Source organism: Peromyscus leucopus, chromosome 20, assembly GCF_004664715.2.
Source record: "Peromyscus leucopus breed LL Stock chromosome 20, UCI_PerLeu_2.1, whole genome shotgun sequence".
Classification (NCBI taxonomy): Eukaryota; Metazoa; Chordata; class Mammalia; order Rodentia; family Cricetidae; genus Peromyscus; species Peromyscus leucopus.
Window position 1 is genome coordinate 47,054,521 of NC_051080.1, and position 19,098 is coordinate 47,073,618.

Here is a 19,098-nt window from a genome sequence, read left to right on the forward strand (position 1 = left end):
GTTATAATCCCAAAGTTTATGCTTGCAATAATTTGTCTTTAGGTAAATCTAAAATTAATGCTCAGATATGGCTTTATCCATTAAAATTAAAAGATCATCTTTCATGAGTTATCAGAATTCCTTATCAGACCTTGATTGTGGTAAAATGTGGCATTAGAAAAAGTTTCTGAGTGTATGAACCTAAATGAGAGATGGAAAGTTCTTGGCATATCAGGAGTATATAATGTTCTTCTTTTCAGTTGTCCTTCTGTGAAAATTTATACAAAACATATTTATAATGCTGGGAATTTTGCCATTTTTAGGAAGTATGTTAACCGTAAATGTGATAAACTCTTTAGGACTAAGTTACTAGTTTGATGATATGGATTTAGAAACTAAATATCTGAATGAATGTGGAACAACGTCTACTCTTAGCTCTTTAGAGATATTGTCACACTTCCGGAGTAAGGGTTCTGCAATGCTACCAGAAAGAGTGGTTGCTTCACTCGATAGTGCAGCACTCGGGAGGCAGTGGCAGGCGGATCTGTGAGTTCAAGGCCAGCCTGGTCTGTAGAGTGAGTTCCAGGACAGGCACCAAGACTACACAGAGAAACCCTGTCTCGAAAAAAAACAAAAAACAAAACCCAAAACAACAAGATATAATGTGATTGATAGCTGCAGATCTGGAGAGTATAAACTATAACAATTTGAATACAAATTTAATCCCCAGAATTTACTGTTTACTCATTTATATTCCTTATTTAGCATATCCCATTAGGTTTGGTTTAGGCTGTAAATTTAATGAAGCTTTTTTTTTTTTAAGTTCTGATGTAAGGTCCTAGGCAAGGCCCAGCCCTAAATATTCTTAGTATAAATGGAAGATTCATAATCATTGATAATATATTGTTTATTTTTTCAATGAGCTATCTTTGTATGTTTTTTGTTTTTTGTTTTTTGTTTTTTTTTTGAGACAGTGTTTCACTGTGTAGCCCAGGCTGTCCTGGAACTCACTGTATAGTCCAGGCTGGCCTCAAAACTCACAGAGCTCTGCCTGCCTCCCTCTCCCAAATGCTTGGATTAAAGGTGTGCACCACCACCACCCAGCTCGATGAGCCATCCTACTGCAGACAAGAGTCCTATTATCATTACCAACACAATGAGTGATGTTCAGTATCGGAAATAAATATTAAATTGATGGTTTGTCGTTGCTTTGTGCGTTTATCTGCACTTAACAGTCAATAGAAATGCCCTCCGAGAAAAAAGCACGTTTCTACATCAGATAGTTTAACTTTACATTGTGTTTGCCACACAGGAAATGTGCTGAGAGAGCTAACCAGGTGACGTCTTCATGTTAATAAATGCTTGGAAATACTACAGGCTCATAGATTTCACATGAGAAAGTCATTGAAGGATAGCCTTGGATTTAAATCATTCAAAATGTGTGAGAATAGCACTTTAGTGACTTCTAATGTATTTGGTGATTAATTAATACTGTCCATAAGTGGGTTATTAGTCTTAATTGGTCACTTTCTATGTGTGAGGTGTGTTATATCTAAGAACCTTTTTGAATTGCCTTCATAGACGAGAACTACTCAGAAACCACATTGGTACCCTTTGTTTGCTGTCTTGTCTGAAAATCAGTCTGTGAGCCTTTTCTTGCCTTGTGTCTGTTTCTTTGTTTTGTTGTTTGGTTTGGTTTTGTGTGTGTGTGTGTGTTTTAAATCAAGTCAGTGAAATGCACTATTGGAGTTGTATATATTATCCTTCTGACTTCACAGAACTCAATGTAACCTCTTAGGCTTTGCCAGTTACTGTGGCATCAGCTCTGTGACAGTTCTCCTTTAGCCTTGTCTGATTTGAGTGGTGGGTTTTTCCCAAGATAAATGTGTCTGTATCATAACACCTATAGAATTTCTAACTAATATGAAGATAGGGATTTTTTTCAATTTATCTTTGGTATTATGCTTTATAAATTTATCCATTTTGGGTGATTTATTATATTAAATTTTACACATGAAATTTTTCTTGGGTATTTTTCATATTTTATATTCTTATTTTTTGGTTTTGAATACCTTGAGATTTCTTGAAAGGATTTTATAATTTATTCAATCTAAAGAATAATTCTAAACTAGTCTTCTAATTTGATATTTTATCCATTAAATCTGGGAAGATTAATCAGGATTCTCTTCTTAGTAACTTCTACATATTGTCTGATAATTTATGGATTTTGATAGAATTAATTTGTTTTTCTTGATAGAAAAATCTTTGTAAGGCAAGTAAGTTAGTGTTTAATAAGATATAAATGAACAGATAAGCTTTAGATCTAAGTGTTATTATTACACTTAGAAATAAATAAAGCCAGCACTTGATTCTCCAGGGCCTGGTTTCAGGACCTCACACAAATTCCAGAATCCAGTTATGTTCCTCCTGACTTGTTCTAAGACCATCCTGCTTGAGTGTGTGCTCATACAGGCTTGTTTTGGAAATATACATCTCTTACAGATGTCATTGTAAATCTCTGAATTAATAAAATCACATTCTGTTGTTAGCTTTACTCTCTAAAAAACTTAAACCCTTCATGTTTCTTTTTCATTGTGTTGGAAATATTTGAATATAATGCTTGTTCTTCAAGGATGTCTGCTAACTCAAGTACAGTCCTTCCAGCACCAGTACTAACTATAATGTGCTTCTCTGAGTGGTGTGACTGGGAACATCGTTAGCTCATCAACAGAGCTTTATAAGGATGCTCAGTGCCTGTGGTGAAAATTGCAGGTCTTATCTATCTGGTTTTTAAAGTAAAGTTTGTTATGATGTCTATTTGAATTTTTCACATATGTTCAGTAGAAATTTGAGAATATAAAATATCATTTACAAGGAAAGACGTTTTGATTTGCTTAAAATTTTGCACAGCGGGGTAGATATACACATTTTCAACATCTTAACTAAACCAAATATGGTTTGTTAAAATAATATATGGTAGATTTTTTTATTGTAAAAGCCAAAATATCTGGATATTTAGCCAAAATATCTAGTTTTTTAGTATGTATGTGTGTATATTTTGTTTGAGTTAGACTCAAGTCCTTTTCTGATTTACATCTTGATGGTTCTTTACATTTAAAAATATTTCTTGAAAGATACTTTTGCATAGTTATAAACCCTTTGTATTTGCTAAGTCTAAAACAGAGTTGTAGCCATAACTGTGACAGAAGTCAACACTTGCGATACAGGGTGCTTTTTGCTATTTGTGATCACTCTTAACAGATTATGGTTAAATGAAGATCCTGGTGTGCTGGTTGTAGAGGGGTGTGGTAACTAGTTGTTGACTGACAGCACTGATAGCGTTTGTGTCCTGGTGATGGTCAAGTAAAAGCTACAGAAATGGGAAGTGTGGAGGGAATACACAAAGCTTTTAAAAATCTACTTTATTGTTAAGACTTTCTCACATGGATACAACAGACTATACTTGTGCCACCCATTCCCTGTCCATCTTACCTCACACCATCTCCCCACTTCATTCTTTAAAAAAGAACTCATTAAGAACACTGGCACATGGGTCCTAGCAGCTGACACACAGCTTCCTCAAGGAGCCAGTGGTGTCTGCTCTCCTCCACCATACATGTACAGAACTTTTCAGTTTGTTAGCTTGATAAAAGTTCATATTGCTGAAGACTGATTTGTGACTTTAAGTGTTTCTTTTAAATGAGACTGTTTTAACAAATGCTACATTTGTAACTGTAACCCAAAGGAAGGCAAGAAAGCTTTCTACAAAGCTGGGAACTGATTGTACATGGAGGTTCGCGTGATGACTCTGTCTGCCTATGTTATATTTTATATGTACTCTTTTGACCTGTTCATCACTGTATCATAGATAAATAAATAATGAACATGGTTTAATGGACACTTCCTGTCAGTAGTGAGATTGTCAAGATAGATCTTTTTTGTTCCTTTTGTGAATAATACAAAATTTGTATTAAATGATTGTCTCTGAGAATGTAGATCCTGACAAATCTCCTATAAAATGAAAGCATCCTGGGCTACTTGACCATTTGTGATGTGAAATTCTTTTACTAAATGTCCAGTTCAGGTCTCACGGTGAGAGGATTGGTTCTTTGTTTCTTCATCATTTGATATCTTGTCTCACAAGTTCTTGGGTCAGATAGCATTGAGTAGAATATTAGCCAGGTAATGAAAACGTTTGTTCTGTTCCTGATCATGACACTGTATTTGTTTTGTGACTTTGGGTAAGTTCACTTGAACTCTCTGTGTCTCCACTATTTACTATAATAATGAGTGAAATTTAGAAGAAATTGTCATTTATAAAACAATATATAGTATGATAACCATATCAATTAATCCAGTGTGCAGGAAAATGCTTAGAAGAAAAGGTAGCTTAATTAATTGCAATTCATGTTTTCTACAAAAAAAAAAAAATGAGATGTTGTATCTGTAAACAATCTTCCAATTCTTACAAATTTATTTTTAACATGTTATCCTTTTAACTATTTTAGCACTGTGCTAATGTTTATCTATAAAAATGTCATATCAAAGAATAATAATGTGACAGACAGACTCCAGCATGGGCCTATGCTATTACTATATTTAATTTTTTTACATTGCCTTCACAGTGTGGGTGAAATGGGTGTGGAAAGGGTAATATGGCTTGCAGCTCTCTGACATACATGTACAAGGGTACTTTTCAGAAGGGCACAGATTGTTTTTTCTTGTGTTCAATTATATTAGGGCCTCTAGTTTGAAATACAATTGTGAGGAGTATCCGATTTTATACATGAAAATATGCTTACACAATAAAGAGAACATTGCTGGGTATCAAATGTCATTCCTTTTCTAGTTATTTCTCTTTCTTCTTCTCTAAGACTTTTTAGTACTTTCCTTGTAATAGAAAGATTTCATTTTCTTGCCATCCATGAAAAGAAGCATTTGTTTTAATAATTAATTACCTCAGGACTTAAAACTCTAATATATTGGTATTCCAACATGTTTTTTTCCTTCATAAATCACTCAAAATCCATAATTCAATTTATCTAGAAGAGAGCGTGGTATTTAAGAATTCTGTATATTGGATTCAGGAAAGAGGATTTGATTTCACTAAGAGATTATGACTTTGTGTTGTTATTTCACAGTGTTAGTTTTGCTGACACTACCTCACCAATATGTTGAAAGATTTTCTTTGAAAGCTTAGTTTAATTGACTTTTTTCTTGATTTCAAATTGCTGTATAAACCAATATCTTTTCAACTTCTCAAGTAGTAGTTAGAAAAGTATTATTTCTTAAATGTATGCCTTATCCAATTCTAGTCACTAGTGATTTGCAAGGGTAAATGTTAAAAGAAACTGTAGTAACAATCTATAATGTGATATTTGTAAGAATTTTCAGAATAAGTAGTTATTATAAAGGAATATAGTCTAAAGAAATTTCTCAAAATTAATGACAATTTTAATGTTCAGTGATAAACTACAACCTTATATTTCATCTACTGTTCTTATGAATTATGTAGTAATTTGTAATTTTGTAATTTTTTATTTAAATATTTCACTAGAGTGAAATTATTTAGTGAGATAATTGGCCTGATAGACAAACTTTTTTTTTTCTGGTTAATTGGAGAAACATCACAGTTTGGGTGGGACACAGCTCTTTTTAATGAAATAACTCAAATTCTTTCTTCAGATACTTAAATATTGAAGGCATTTTCACAGGTTTTAATTTGACCCAGCAATGTCTAAAAAAGGTGGACATACAAATAATACTGTTTTTACTAATGGTATTTTTCTTCAGTGTCAGTATTCAAGATTGGCTGTACTTAAGTAACTAAACTTTGAGATCCTCTTCTATGCACTACCTTATTTTTCTCATTCTGCTAACCTATAGCTACTTGCCTTCTTTGCCATCAGTTCTTGCCTCTTTTAATGCTATGCTTTTGACTGTTATCTTCCCTACGACTACGCAGGATTTCTCTCAATGGCTTGGGGCTCTTCCCTCCAGTGTCACGTTACCTTTCAGTTCATCCACTCACACCCATCTCCTTTGTCTATGTCTGTTCATTATATGCTGTGACCACAGAAGAAGTGGATTCCACAAGGAAAAGATATACAGGTCTGTCTCTCATACTGATTTTCTTTGTTTTTCTTTTCATATAATCTAACTTATCCTGGAAACATCTTACTATTTTTTTACTCATTTCATAAATTTTCACTTTTCTAATATTTGAAAATATTTAATTTTTCAGGTTTTAAAAGTATTTATATTCCAACTTTTTACAGCAGCTGCTTCAATTTGATGGATAAAAGTAAAATAGTGAATTTCATATAATGTGTATATGTTGTTTTTCTATAACTAGAAAAATAATCAGATGTAAAAGATGCATACATGTGTGTATGTGTACATGTGAGTATTTATGGGAGAAAGTCAGCTAGATTAAATTAATAAGTTAATCATAATTTACTCCCAAACTTATTTTTCCCTTATAACTTGATTTGTTACATTTTTACATAACTTGAAAAAAGCTTTTTAGTTGTATCATGACCAGCATTGTTCTAGGATATGAGGATGCCAAAGACCTAACACAGGTCATGAAGAAAGTTTTTTAATTTATTTACTTATTCCTACTACTTAGTAATTAATAGATGAGGATAATATGCTGTGTAAATGTGCCAGTATGGATGGTTTGAACAGTGTGTTCAAAAAAGTTACAAATACAAATAAAATCGGTTTTAAACGGATTTACATAGAGGGCTTCGTGGAAGAGCTGGAGGTTGAATATTTTTCATTAACAAACACTTGTAGTATCATACTGGATGTTGGAAAGATCAAGGCAAACAAAAACAGCTGCATACTCGTCTAACAAATAACTGCAATAATTAATTATAGACACTATTATTATATGAGAATCACAAAAATGATATGATCATGTTTGTCAGAATTGGGGTTAGTTCAAAAAATACTTGTTATATCAAGTTGTATATTAAAAGTTAGAAAATGTTGGCTGTTTCTATAAAGGATATTTCAAATTGATATGGAAACAGGGAAACAATGTTGGTGCTGTAGAGAAGTTATAAAGGCCAGCTACCTTGGGGCTTGGAAGAAGATGCTCACCAAGCAGACAGAGATCCTAGATTCATGATGGCATTGTTTCCCTTAAACTCTGTGATTGACTGCCACAGCTCTGGTAGAATTATTTAGATCCAAGATGCACTGACGAAGAGTTACAAAAGAAGGTGGAAGAGAAGGAGGAATGTGGGGTTCAGGACAAGGCAAGCTGCAGTAATGTGTGAGAAATGAGCAGGGAAGTCATATGAAGTCATGGGTAAACGCAAGTTTCTAAAAATTTCTGAGGGATAAAAGATTTGGTGAATAACTACACGATACTGAAGACAAATCAAAGAGGAGATTATTATCAGAGCTTAATCTGGTATTTAATTTTTTGTGTGTGTGTTAGACATTTACAGATAACATAAAGAGAGCAAGTTTGGTCCCAGGAATGGGTTTCTGAGGGAGAACATAGATGGCAGTTGAGAAGGCAAATATATTTTAATGCTAGAACTTTACATAGGTGCTTGAAGTTATACTGAGGGTCCGTGATGGGTGAAGAGATGTGTGAAATGTGCTTTGGAATTGAATAAACACCAAAGAGATTTACATGGGATTAGAAAAGTAAAGAAGGAGATGCAGATATGCCAGCCTGGAAAACAAATGTACTGTTTTGGGGCTCTGTCTCTCTTACCCACTCATACCATTGTGTGTGTGTATGTGTGTGTGTGTGTGTGTGTGTGTGTGTGTGTGTGTGTGTGTGTGTGTGTGATGTTGTAAGCGCTGAACAACTTTCTATCGGCTAGTATTGTAAGGTCAGCTTTCCATTCTGGGAAAGAGAGAAATGGACCCTCTGTCGAGAATCTGGGGCCACACTGCAGGTTAGGGACAGGGATGGCATGTCAGAGTCCACCGGGAAAGCTAAGAATGCCTCCATTCAAAGCGGGGAGCTCGAGAGGACAAAGGTCATGATTTTTAAACAAAACAGATTGGATTTTTTAAGAAGGAAATGAGTAATGGGTAGATGAAAGAAATGCTCTATATAATTTGTAGTGGCAAAATGAGAAGGGGAATTTATGCTACTCTAAGGGGAAAAAATCCAGAGGTTCATTAATCCTTTATTTTCAAAGGATTTCTTGCAACAGACAGAGGGTAGAAGTAACGTGCCTGGAGAGTTCAGAGATTCCGAGGAGAGAGAGCTGATGACGAAGGCGGTGCTCCACGGGAGAGTAAATGGTGTCAGGATGCACGTGAATTAGAACTTAAAGAAAAGAGAGGGCAAGTTAGAAATGATATACTCACGTATGAAATTCTCAAAACATAAATTTTAAAAATGTATAGAGAAAAAGAAATGTTTTATTGGCTTCTGATCATGCTAGGAAACAGGTTTTGTTTGTTATTAGGTAAATGTACTCTGAAGTCTTTCTTGGCATATTCATATGTTTGACCCTGTGGTAGGGAGATAGGTCTGTCCTAGTGGAGGGCAGGCTCGCCGACTCTGTTGCAGTCGTAACGCTACAAAGGAGGTCTTGGTTTGTACTAACCTCATTGTTTAGATTCCACAAACTCGGTAAACATGGGGTAAGTGAAGATGAGTGCATTCTGTCCAAAGCCATGAACCAAAGAACAATCAGCAGAGAAGGAGCCAAGCAGAGACTCTGATAGAGGAAAAACTGTCAGCAAGTTTTGTGACTAGCAGTTTATGGTGGATGTCAGCGGTAGGTAAAAGTGAGATGAGTTAATGCTTTTCTAAAACTCACTGAAGTGTTAACCAGTAAAAGGTTAGTAACTTCGTTAGCCTTGACTCACATCTCCAGTGATGTTAAAGTTTATTTTCTTTGTCACTGTAACCTAATAATAGCTCAACCCGAAATGTGTGGGAAAATATATGGAAGCATCTTTCTATTATATGGAATTATTTTTGATTTATATATGTTTTATTATTACTTATTTTATTATTCTTATTTACATTTGCTATAAACTACTTATATTGTTATAATATATAATACACATTCTATGTGTCACGGGTGTATCAGTTGGTAGCTGCTAGTGTAGAATGTCATTGTCTCTTAAGACTGCATCCACAGCTTTGGTGCTTGCACTCCTGAGCTTTCTCATTTCTGAAACAATGTCCGAGTAGGATAGGACAGCAGCTTTGAAGTCAGAGAGATGTGATTCTAGTCCACTCGCTAGGAAGGGGAGCTTGGGCTGGCTCCCAAACACTACTTAGTTTTGGTAATGAACTCCAGCTAGTTTAACAGAATGATTATATTTGGAGATGGGGTTCATGGGTATTGAACTTGTGACCTCATAACATAGAGCACATGTTATATACCACTGTTCTACAACCCTTGGCCCAGATTTATATGTATTCATAAGAGAATAAAAGTTTATCAATCTAAAAAAAGAACACCTTCTTAAAAACTACAATCAGAGAAATTAGAGAGAGAACTGACTGTAGTGTGATCACTGTAAACATACTATCAAAATCATAAATAAAAACACAGCATGTTGAGAAAACACATTTGCTACAGCTTAGAGAAAGTATTGAGAACCTTGAGACCTAAGTTACTTGAAAAGCTTTAATAGAAAAGTGAGTGAAAGTTATGTGTAGACATTTCCTAAAATAAGAAATTCAGAGATAAGTAAATATATGAAAAACATCTAAATCATAATCCAAAAAGAATATTAATTGAAGCATGATAGGTTTCTTGAAATATAAAAATGTGATTATGAGAATAATAGCAAAATTAGTGTGATCAACATAAATCCAGAAACTTAAAAATAATCATGGACCTTTTTTTTTTTTTTTTTTTGATTTTTCGAGACAGGGTTTCTCTGTGTAGCTTTGCGCCTTTCCTGGGACTCACTTGGTAGCCCAGGCTGGCCTCGAACTCACAGAGATCCGCCTGGCTCTGCCTCCCGAGTGCTAGGATTAAAGGCGTGCGCCACCACCGCCCGGCCCTAATAAAATTTTTAAAAAGAAAAAAATACTGTTTTTAACCTTTTTAGAATTAAATTCACATATAATAGATTCACTAAGACATATTAGTAGTATGAAAATTATGTCATTTAATGAGGCATTGGCTAAATCATATATGTACAACCTTAGATTTGCTGTCATTTAAATATTAAGAATTGTATTGTTTTAGAGACATCACTTTTGTAATTTTCCCCCTTTTTATGTTATTTATTTAAAAATTGATTTTCAATTTACATACCAACCACAGCTCCCCCTCCCTCCCCTTCTCCTGCTTTCCCTCCCCCCAGGGCCTCCCAAATCCCCCCATCACTTTTGTAATTTGAAAGTACTTTTCATAATCTAGCTCAAATTATGCAAAAAGCTTATTTTTCAGAAAAATATCTACTTTTTACTTACTTTATCATTAGCAAACTCATAGATTTTGCATTACAATTTTGACACTGCATTTAATACATCAGTAACCTCTAACCAACTAGCAAGTAAGATGTTTGAACAATGGACATCCCCAGGATTGTATAAAGAGAAAATTCTAAAATTAAAATTGTGTGTATTTGTATGTATGTGTTTGCATGCACACATGTGTACTTTCATTTAACAGAAGAATAAAAATAATGGCCAGCTAAGATGGAATCCTTTCCATTTCAAGAGTAAACAAATAAATCCCAATAAACCAAAACAAAACACTACCATGGACAAGGAAAATAAGCAAAAAAATTAGGAACAACTCATTTTCTCATGTAGGAGATGAGTTGTTTTAACAACTACAGAAATTTGGGTCTTGGCATAACTAAATTGGTAGATCACTTGTTTAACAGTGTGTAGGTCCTGCATTTTCATCTCTAACTATATAACTAAAGGATAATAATCATAAGATTGGAGATATTTTGTCATAAAATCCTAAACACATTGCCAAAATATAATATTAATTAAATCATGAGTTCCTCAACTATTTAAAGCTTCCTCTTAATATTATTATAGACCAAAACCACACATTTTTATATAGTTCTAATCAATTATAGATTTAATGTCTTAATATTGTCTACTAATACAGGAATAAAAAATGTAGTAAAGTCTTAAAAAATATCTTAAAGTAACCATTATGTTGCATTAAAGTTACTCCCTAGTTACCCTAATGGTGTATTAAATTTATAATACAACATAGTTGACTTACATAAGAGAGAAAGTATCCATAAAATTCTTAATCTAGGGCTGTTAGATTTTACATCCTGCAATCCATTTTTTCAGGGAATGTTTACAAAGCATTCCTTCGGTAGGCCTCTAGATGTTGAGGATAGGACAGTAGCTAAAGCTTACAGGTCTTTCTTGTATAACATTTTGATCAGATAAATACCTAAGCTGTCTGAGGAATTTAGAATGAAATAGTCCTGTCTCCCATCCCAACACACTCTTAACTTTACAGAATACCTGTGACACATTTAAAAGCCAAAAATGGGTCCAGCATGCAAAGGATGACAGAGAGAAAACAGACAAGAGGGTTGAGATGAGGATGCCACAAGGATGTGGAGGTTATAAGTGGAGAGCACTTCAGTCTTCTGTCAAGCTCTCTAGGTTCCTGGGGTGACTTGTATTCATATAGGAGCTACTGGGAGGTCATATTCCATCCAGATGAAGTTGGCTGCCCTTATACCTACTCATCGCGTCCTCCAATTTCTTTCTCTTCAGAGTGACCTCAGCTGAGTTTTATTCTTCATTATTACTATCCATTTTTTAGATTTTCCTGTTTGTGGATTATTCCTTCAGTGTCTGAAGTAGGGTTAAACAGCGTGGCATTCTTCTTTGTGGTTGTTATATCTTTGACTAATTAGCAACTTGGGAAAAGAGGCACAAGTTGGTGGCTGGGCTTGAGTAGGGTTGAAAACCCATAAATGCAAATATCTACTTTTACCATTGTGAATAACTTTCCAACTAATGACAGTCCGAAGTTTGATTACATATATGAATGCCAGTTTGTGAAATGTTTATTTAGACACCAGGAATAAATATATAAATTTTATTTTTTCTTTTTGTGTATGTTGTGAATCAAAATTGGTGTCTACACCCCCTAAACCTCTCCTCTGCTTCTTTCTCCTTATTTACGTATTGCTGCATAAATGTTACTATTTTAACCGAGCTCATGACCCAAATATATCATTACGTTTTAGGAGGTCAACATGTATATTTGGAAAGAAATTGTTACTGCATTGGAAGCATCATGTTTAAGGTTTACTATCATTTAATTTAGCAATATGTCCTTAATTTAAGTAGCAAACATTTTCTTTTCTCTACATGTTTCCCAGTTCAAATCCCACATGTGTATCTTCTTCTCTATATCTTTTGTTTGAGATAGTATTATCATTACTGATTTAAATTATGATTTAAAGCCTTGACTAATATAATTTCAGTTTATAACTAAAAGCTCATAAGACTCTTAAAATGTTGAAATCAAAAATATAAAGGAAACCAATATGAATAGTAATCATATCACAATAATTTGGGGGAATGATTTTTTGTTTGCATTTGTTATAATACAAGTTAATATTAACATTGTTAACAAGTCTAAGGCTTGACCTGCTCAGACATTTGCATATGCTGTGTTAGTTACCTGCTATGTTACAGGGGCAAACTGAAACAGAAATTTACTGTGTCATGGTTTTCTTTTGTAAAATGAGCAGAGATGGATCTGAAAGCCATTGCTAGAATAATAACTCACAGGAGGCTGCAGCAGGAGGACTGTGAGTTCAAGTCCAGTTCAAGCTGTTATGAGAGCCTGTCTCAAACAAAACAAGACAAAAACTACCTATTATTTATCGGTTGACTCATATGAGTAAAGATATATATATAACTTTAAGGTCCATTCTTTGTCCAATCAATTCCCTTTCCACTGGACTTGATCTTATAAATTGTTTTTCATTCCAAGAAAGGGAAGGGGAAAAAAAAAAGGTTAAATTTGGATGAAACAAAAATATTATTTCTGGATTACTTTCCTTTGATTGGGTAAAAGTCCAACAAAGAAAAGTTGATTTGCTGGTGGGTAAATGAAAAAAAAAGAAAGGAAGGGCATGACTATACCTAAGTATGATGGAGGAGAAAGTTTGTTACAGATAAAAGGGAAAATAGGCAAAGACAGGGACGTCGGGAGAGTGGGGAGAGTGGACATGACCATGAGCCATGTGAGGATGGTGGGGAGGGAAGAGAGGGGAGCCAGGGTCAGCAGCCAGGAGGCCCAAAAAATAGAGTCCAGGGAACCAAAATGGTTGGATCATATAGGTAGGGTGGCTGGGGGAAGGGCAGCCCAGCCCCTTGGCTGGAGAGGTTTAGGGTAGGGTGTAGCTGAAGTTTTTCTGTGTATCCCCTGGCTGGCAGTCAGGACAAATCTCTCGCCCACAGTCCCGCAGCCTTTTATAAAATAATCACACAGAGGCTTAATATTAATTAAAACTGCTTGGTCATTAGCTCAGGCTAACTACTGACTAGCCCTTGCACTTAAGCTCAGCCCATTTATGTTAATCTATGTGTTGCCACGGTTTCCATGGCTTTACCGTGTGCCATTACATGCTGCTCCCTGGAGGGTGAGCTGGCTTCTCCTGACTCAGCCTTTCTCTTCCCAGAATTCTCCTTGTCTGCTTATCCCACCTATACTTCCTGCCTGGCTACTGGCCAATCAGCATTTTATTTATCAACCAATCAGAGCAGCACACATTCATTGCATACAGAACATCCCACAACAGTAGGGGGCGGGGTATGCCAGGCAAGAGGGCCCTGTAACACGTAGAGACTGAGGGAAGCTGGGCAAAGCTGGAGGCCAGGGTCCGCTTTGATATAGTAAATAGGCACCTTAGACTTTTGTCCAGAGTTTGAAACCTAACAGTGGGGAATTCTTTATGGCAAGTTTCTTTATCAGTGACTCTTCCTCTTCAAGACTTCATATAAGGCATATTGATTATGGTATGGTCTTCATTTGTCCCACAGCGTATTCTCCTAGAAGATTTCAAAGTTACTAGTTGAGGGGTTATTTATTCAAGCATGTTAGCTAATGTGATTCATTGAGATTTATTTTTTATGGCTAGAATAAGATATTTTCCTTGGATACATTCTATAAGTGGTGATTGTCTGGAAGGAAGCGTTAGCTTGGAGATTGGAAATTTGATAGCTATAGTTAAATATAGCAAATGTAGATTAGTATTATTCTTAGGGCTTGTAGTGGTCTGTTAAATATAAATAATAATACATAAATCTAACCCCACAGTTTTGTGTATATATGTGTATTCGCATGCACGTGTGCGCATCTGTGTGGAGACCAGAGGTTAGCCTTGATGATTGTTCCTCAGGCTTCACTCACCTCATTTTTTTAACACAGAGTTTCTCATTGGCCTGGAACTTGCTAAAGTAAGCAGGCTGGCCATTGAGTCCAGAGCATTCACCTTCTTGACTTCCCTGACACTGGAACTGCCAGTGTGCACCACCATGCATGGATTTTCTTCTGAGCCGAATTCTGTGCATGGAACCCAGGTCCACTTGTTTGCAAGTCAAGCATATAACCAATCAAGCTATCTTCCCAGCTCAGATCCTGTACAATTTTTTGATCATTACTAATGAGAAAGGCCCTTTTGTACGTAAAATTAAACCAATATGCCAAGACGTAAATCTTGTACCATGCTTATTTTATAAATGTAAGTTTTTTAAGTCATAAATGTTGTTAGTTGTACAGATTAGTTCATTTTGCCCCGTGGCTTCCATAGGTGGAACACTGGGCTTTGGTCATCTCTTCACTCCCATCCGCCCCTTTTCCTTTCTCTCCCCTCTCTGACTACTTTCTCCTTCCTTTATAGGCCCTCTTTTGGATCATCTTTTTTTTTAATTTTTGTTTTTCTTTAAGCTTCATTGATGAAAGAAATCATGTGATACTTGTTTTTCTGAGGTCTGGATTATGTAATAAATTTTGTTTAACATAATACCCTCCCATCCATTTTCTATAAATGACATGATTTCATTTTTTTAGCTGAATATATGGAATTAAACGGTGCCCAGTTTAATTCCATAACTTGCCTAATGGGACACAATAAGCTTCATGCTTGAGCCTCATTTCCGTCAACTAAATACTCTCCAGTCGTGTAACTGATGTTACACTGTCAGTAGTCATGTTCTAGTTCTCTTGGGGGGGTTGGTGTTGTTTTGTTTTGTTTATAAGAATAACTCCTATACTATTTTCCATAGTGGCAGTGTTAACTTTCCCACTAATTATGTGTTAGGATCCCTTTCTCCCTATGTCTTCACCAGCATTTTTTTTTTTTTTTGATTTTTCGAGACAGGGTTTCTCTGTGTAGCTTTTGCGTCTTTTCTAGAGCTCACTCTGTAGCCCAGGCTGGCCTCGAACTCACAGAGATCTGCCTGCCTCTGCCTCCCTAGTGCTGGGATTAAAGGTGTGTGCCACCACTGCCGGCTCACCAACATTTCTTACTCTCTCCTTAAAACAACAACTATAATAATAATACTGTAACAGCCATTCATTCTCACTGTTGTGAAAAAAAATTTCAGTATAGTTATGATTTTTATCTCTCTGGTGGCTAAAGTGTAAGCATTTTTTATTTATTTATTAGCCACTTATATTTGTTTTTGCTTTTTCATTTGTCATTTTTTTGAAAATGTTTGTTCAGATCATTTTCCCATTTTTCATTGATTACTTTTCTTTGTTGTTAAAAGTGTATTAGAGAGCTTGACACATGACTCAGTGATTAACCAGAGTCCACTTTCCAGAACCCACAACCAGTTGTAACTCCAGCTCTAGGGGATATAATGCTAACTTCTGGCTTCCCTGGGTACTTGTTTTTCCATGCACAGACATGCACACAAATATGCACATGGTTAGAAACAAATCTTTAAGGAAGTTTATTGATTTCTTTGTGCATTCTGTGCATTAATGGTGTTAGACAAATATCTGACAAAGACAATTAAGTTGTCTGTTCATTCTGTTAATTGTTTGCTGTGAAGAAGTTGGAAAGTTTATATAATCCAATATTTAAATTCTTGCTTTTGTTCCCTAGGATATTGGAGTCCTATTCAGGAAATCCTTGCTATAATCTTGACGAGTTCTCTTGTTTTTTTCAACTATTAGTTTCAAGTCTTTCATAAAGGTCCATGATGCCTTTTCTGCTGGTATTTATAAAATTTGAGAGGTATGGGTTTAGTTTCAATCTCCATGTCAATGTCCAGTTTGCTCAGCACCGTTTGTCTGTCTGCTGTGTATTTAGGGATCTTGTCAAGATTCAGCTGCTGCTGCATTGATTTAGTGGTGAGTTTTCTATTCCATGGGTTGCCATGTCTGTCTTTATCAAGTAGTTAAGCTAGCTCTATTAACTATGAGTCCATTTTGAAATCAGGGATTGTCATGCATTCGCCGTTGGTTTTCTTGCTTGTGCTTGCTTTGGTGAATTTTGAGGTTTCTTTTACTTATGGTTGAATCTCGATTTTTTTGTTTGTTTGATTGTTTGTTTACTTTCTCACTCTGTAAAGTATTCCACATATTTTCTTGGGTTTTGCATTGAATTTGCAGGGTTTTTGTTTTTGTTGCTATGGCTATTTTAATAGTACTAATTCTCCCAATACATAAACATAGAAAGTTTTTTCGCATTATAGATTGTAGCAACCTTTATTTCCTTGATATTTCCATCCCTAGTTATTCTATTTTAATGTCTTAATGCTATTGCAAATGTAATTGTTACATAGAAAGTCTATTAATTTTTATGTTGATTTTACTTCTTGTTGCTTTGCTGGGTTTATCAGTTCTGAGAGTCTTGCTGGAGTCTTGCTGGTTTCTCACAGGCAGTCAGACAATCTGCAAAGGGAGATGGCTCTTTTCGCTGTGCTCTGTTTCTTTCTCTGGCCTAATGATTGTGGTTAATATTCCATTGATGTTTATTTGGTGTATTGGATAGAACTGATGAGAATGGACAGTCTCCCCTTGATTTCAGAGGACCTGCTCTCATTTTCTCACATGTAGCGTGTTGTTCACTGTGGGTTTTTTACAGGAACACGGCCACAGTCCTCTGTGTAAATATTGCCCATGGCTGCTTCCTCAGGCCATGGCAGACTTGCAGCCAAGTTAAAGTCTGCACACCAGCAGGAGGATCTGCTAGTGAGGAAGGAGGAGACAGCTCCTGCAGCAGACTGCTCACTCTGAGGGCGCGAGGCTCGCTCTGCGTTCATACCTGCCACCCAGGTTAAAAGGACAAAAGCCGGGAATGGTGCCCTGTGGATATCCCTGTCAATTTCCCGATCACTGACAGCCAGAGGCAGGCAGATCCCCGGGGTTCACTGACCTGGCAGCCTAACTTGATGGATGAGTTCAGGCCAGTGAGAGACCCCGTCTCTAAAGCTCAGGGTGCACAGTGTCCCCTCAACTGGTCCTGTGATCTAGACATGCACACACACTCATGCACTCACACAAACGAGGACTCCACACGTGCAGGCACATACGCTTACGCATGCACGTACACACTCACACCCACAAACCTACAGTGTGTCTTATCACTGGGTCTTTATATGACAAGTTTGCTCTTCCTCCCTGGTGCCACACTGCTTCCTAGTATTCAGAACTACATGTAGCTGTCACACAAGTTGCCCATTCCAAAAGTCTAAGTATTGGAAGAGGTTTATGTTTATGTGTATATATTTTTTATCTATGTCTATGTGTGCTTAAATTTTCTTGTTAATTGGTATTATTTGTATCTAGCATTCTATTTTACTATTGTGATAGCAACATGAAACTTTTTTTAAAGACTTTTCCCAAACATGTTTAGCTAATAACATATTTTCACTACACATATTTTTTTTTCATCCAGGGCTAATTTTATTCTTTTGCTGTTGTGAAATAAATGTGTTTTATGTCCGAGTACTTTTTGAGCTATTTTTGAGCTATGAACAATTTCACGGGTGTAGTTTAATGGACTAACGGGTATTATATTGACTTGACTATATTTCATGTCACCGGGATTCATATGTTTTAATATATCATTCAGTTTATTCTGCAATCTTAAATTTCATATGGATTCAGTTATACTGTTATTAAAACATGACTATTTTAAGAGTTTTTTGACTACTTACTGAATAATTATTGATCTAAGTTTGACGGCATAGAAACAGGAGCAATCCCATCACTTGGGAGCCTGAGACAGAAGGTTACGGCCCACCCAAACCTGTCTCATAGCACAACTGCAATTTGATGACATATTTAGAGGTCATATAATTTAATTCTTTTTATGCATGCTTTTACCCAAGAATTTGTTAATCTTTCTAGAAAAGTGTGTTCCCCAGTCTTCACTTACAATTTGTTACTAGCAAGACTTATCTGATATATAATGAAATTTTTACAGAGCATAAGTAGTATTTTAAAATAATTAAAACACTGACTGAGGAGAGGATTCTGTAACTGCTAATAATGTTGCTGCATTTTCAATCCCATTTATATTATTATTATTATTATTATTATTATTATTATTATTATTATTATTTTGGATCAGGTAAGTATTAGATGCTTATTTTGATGGGTACATTTTTGTCTAGATATTTTTACTTCAGCTTTAAAGTTATGATCTTGAGCAAAGGGTATGTATGTATTTGTGTGTTTACATTCCTGTCTACATGCATAATGCTTATAAATTTACATGACAGTGTTTCTATAGCCACCAGTGAGTCCATTAAACTCATTTCCTCTTTTGTGCTTTTTCAATGTATATGTTTAAGAAAAAATAATCTTCCCATAAATTCTCTTTATGGAAATCATACTTTTAGTATATTCCATTTATATTTGTTAGGGTTGGTTAAATTAATTTGGTTTTTAATTCAAATCAGAGTTTAAAAACCCATCTAAAATTGATTTATTTTGAGATAGTAACAGTTACTGAGGACACTGATCTCCTTTTATAATAGGCTTATCATTCATTTTTCTCATTTTTTACGTTCCACTTTTAGTTGATTTCAGTAGTTTTATATTTTATATATTTACTGGCATGGTATCATGGAAAGTGTATTCCATAAACACTTTTTAATTTTAGTTATAGAAATTTCAAATTTAAAAATTCCTGATAACTAGATTT

The 19,098-nt window shown here is 35.3% G+C and overlaps 1 protein-coding gene across 49 annotated transcripts in view; it reads left to right on the forward strand.

Annotated features, from left to right (window-relative positions):
- Positions 1-19,098, forward strand: part of Rims2 (regulating synaptic membrane exocytosis 2) — a 472,086-nt gene that overhangs the window by 325,836 nt on the left and 127,152 nt on the right. For 6 of the 49 annotated variants that reach the window (XM_028879262.2, XM_028879266.2, XM_037197751.1 and 3 more), the window contains one exon: positions 6,058-6,090. The exons of 41 other annotated variants lie outside the window; for them this stretch is intronic. In XM_028879262.2, coding sequence (XP_028735095.1) covers positions 6,058-6,090 — 33 coding nt within the window. Of the gene's footprint in view, positions 1-6,048; positions 6,091-16,092; positions 16,180-19,098 lie in introns of those variants that run through there. 2 more of the 49 variants (XM_037197775.1, XM_028879283.1) reach the window with 2 other exon arrangements.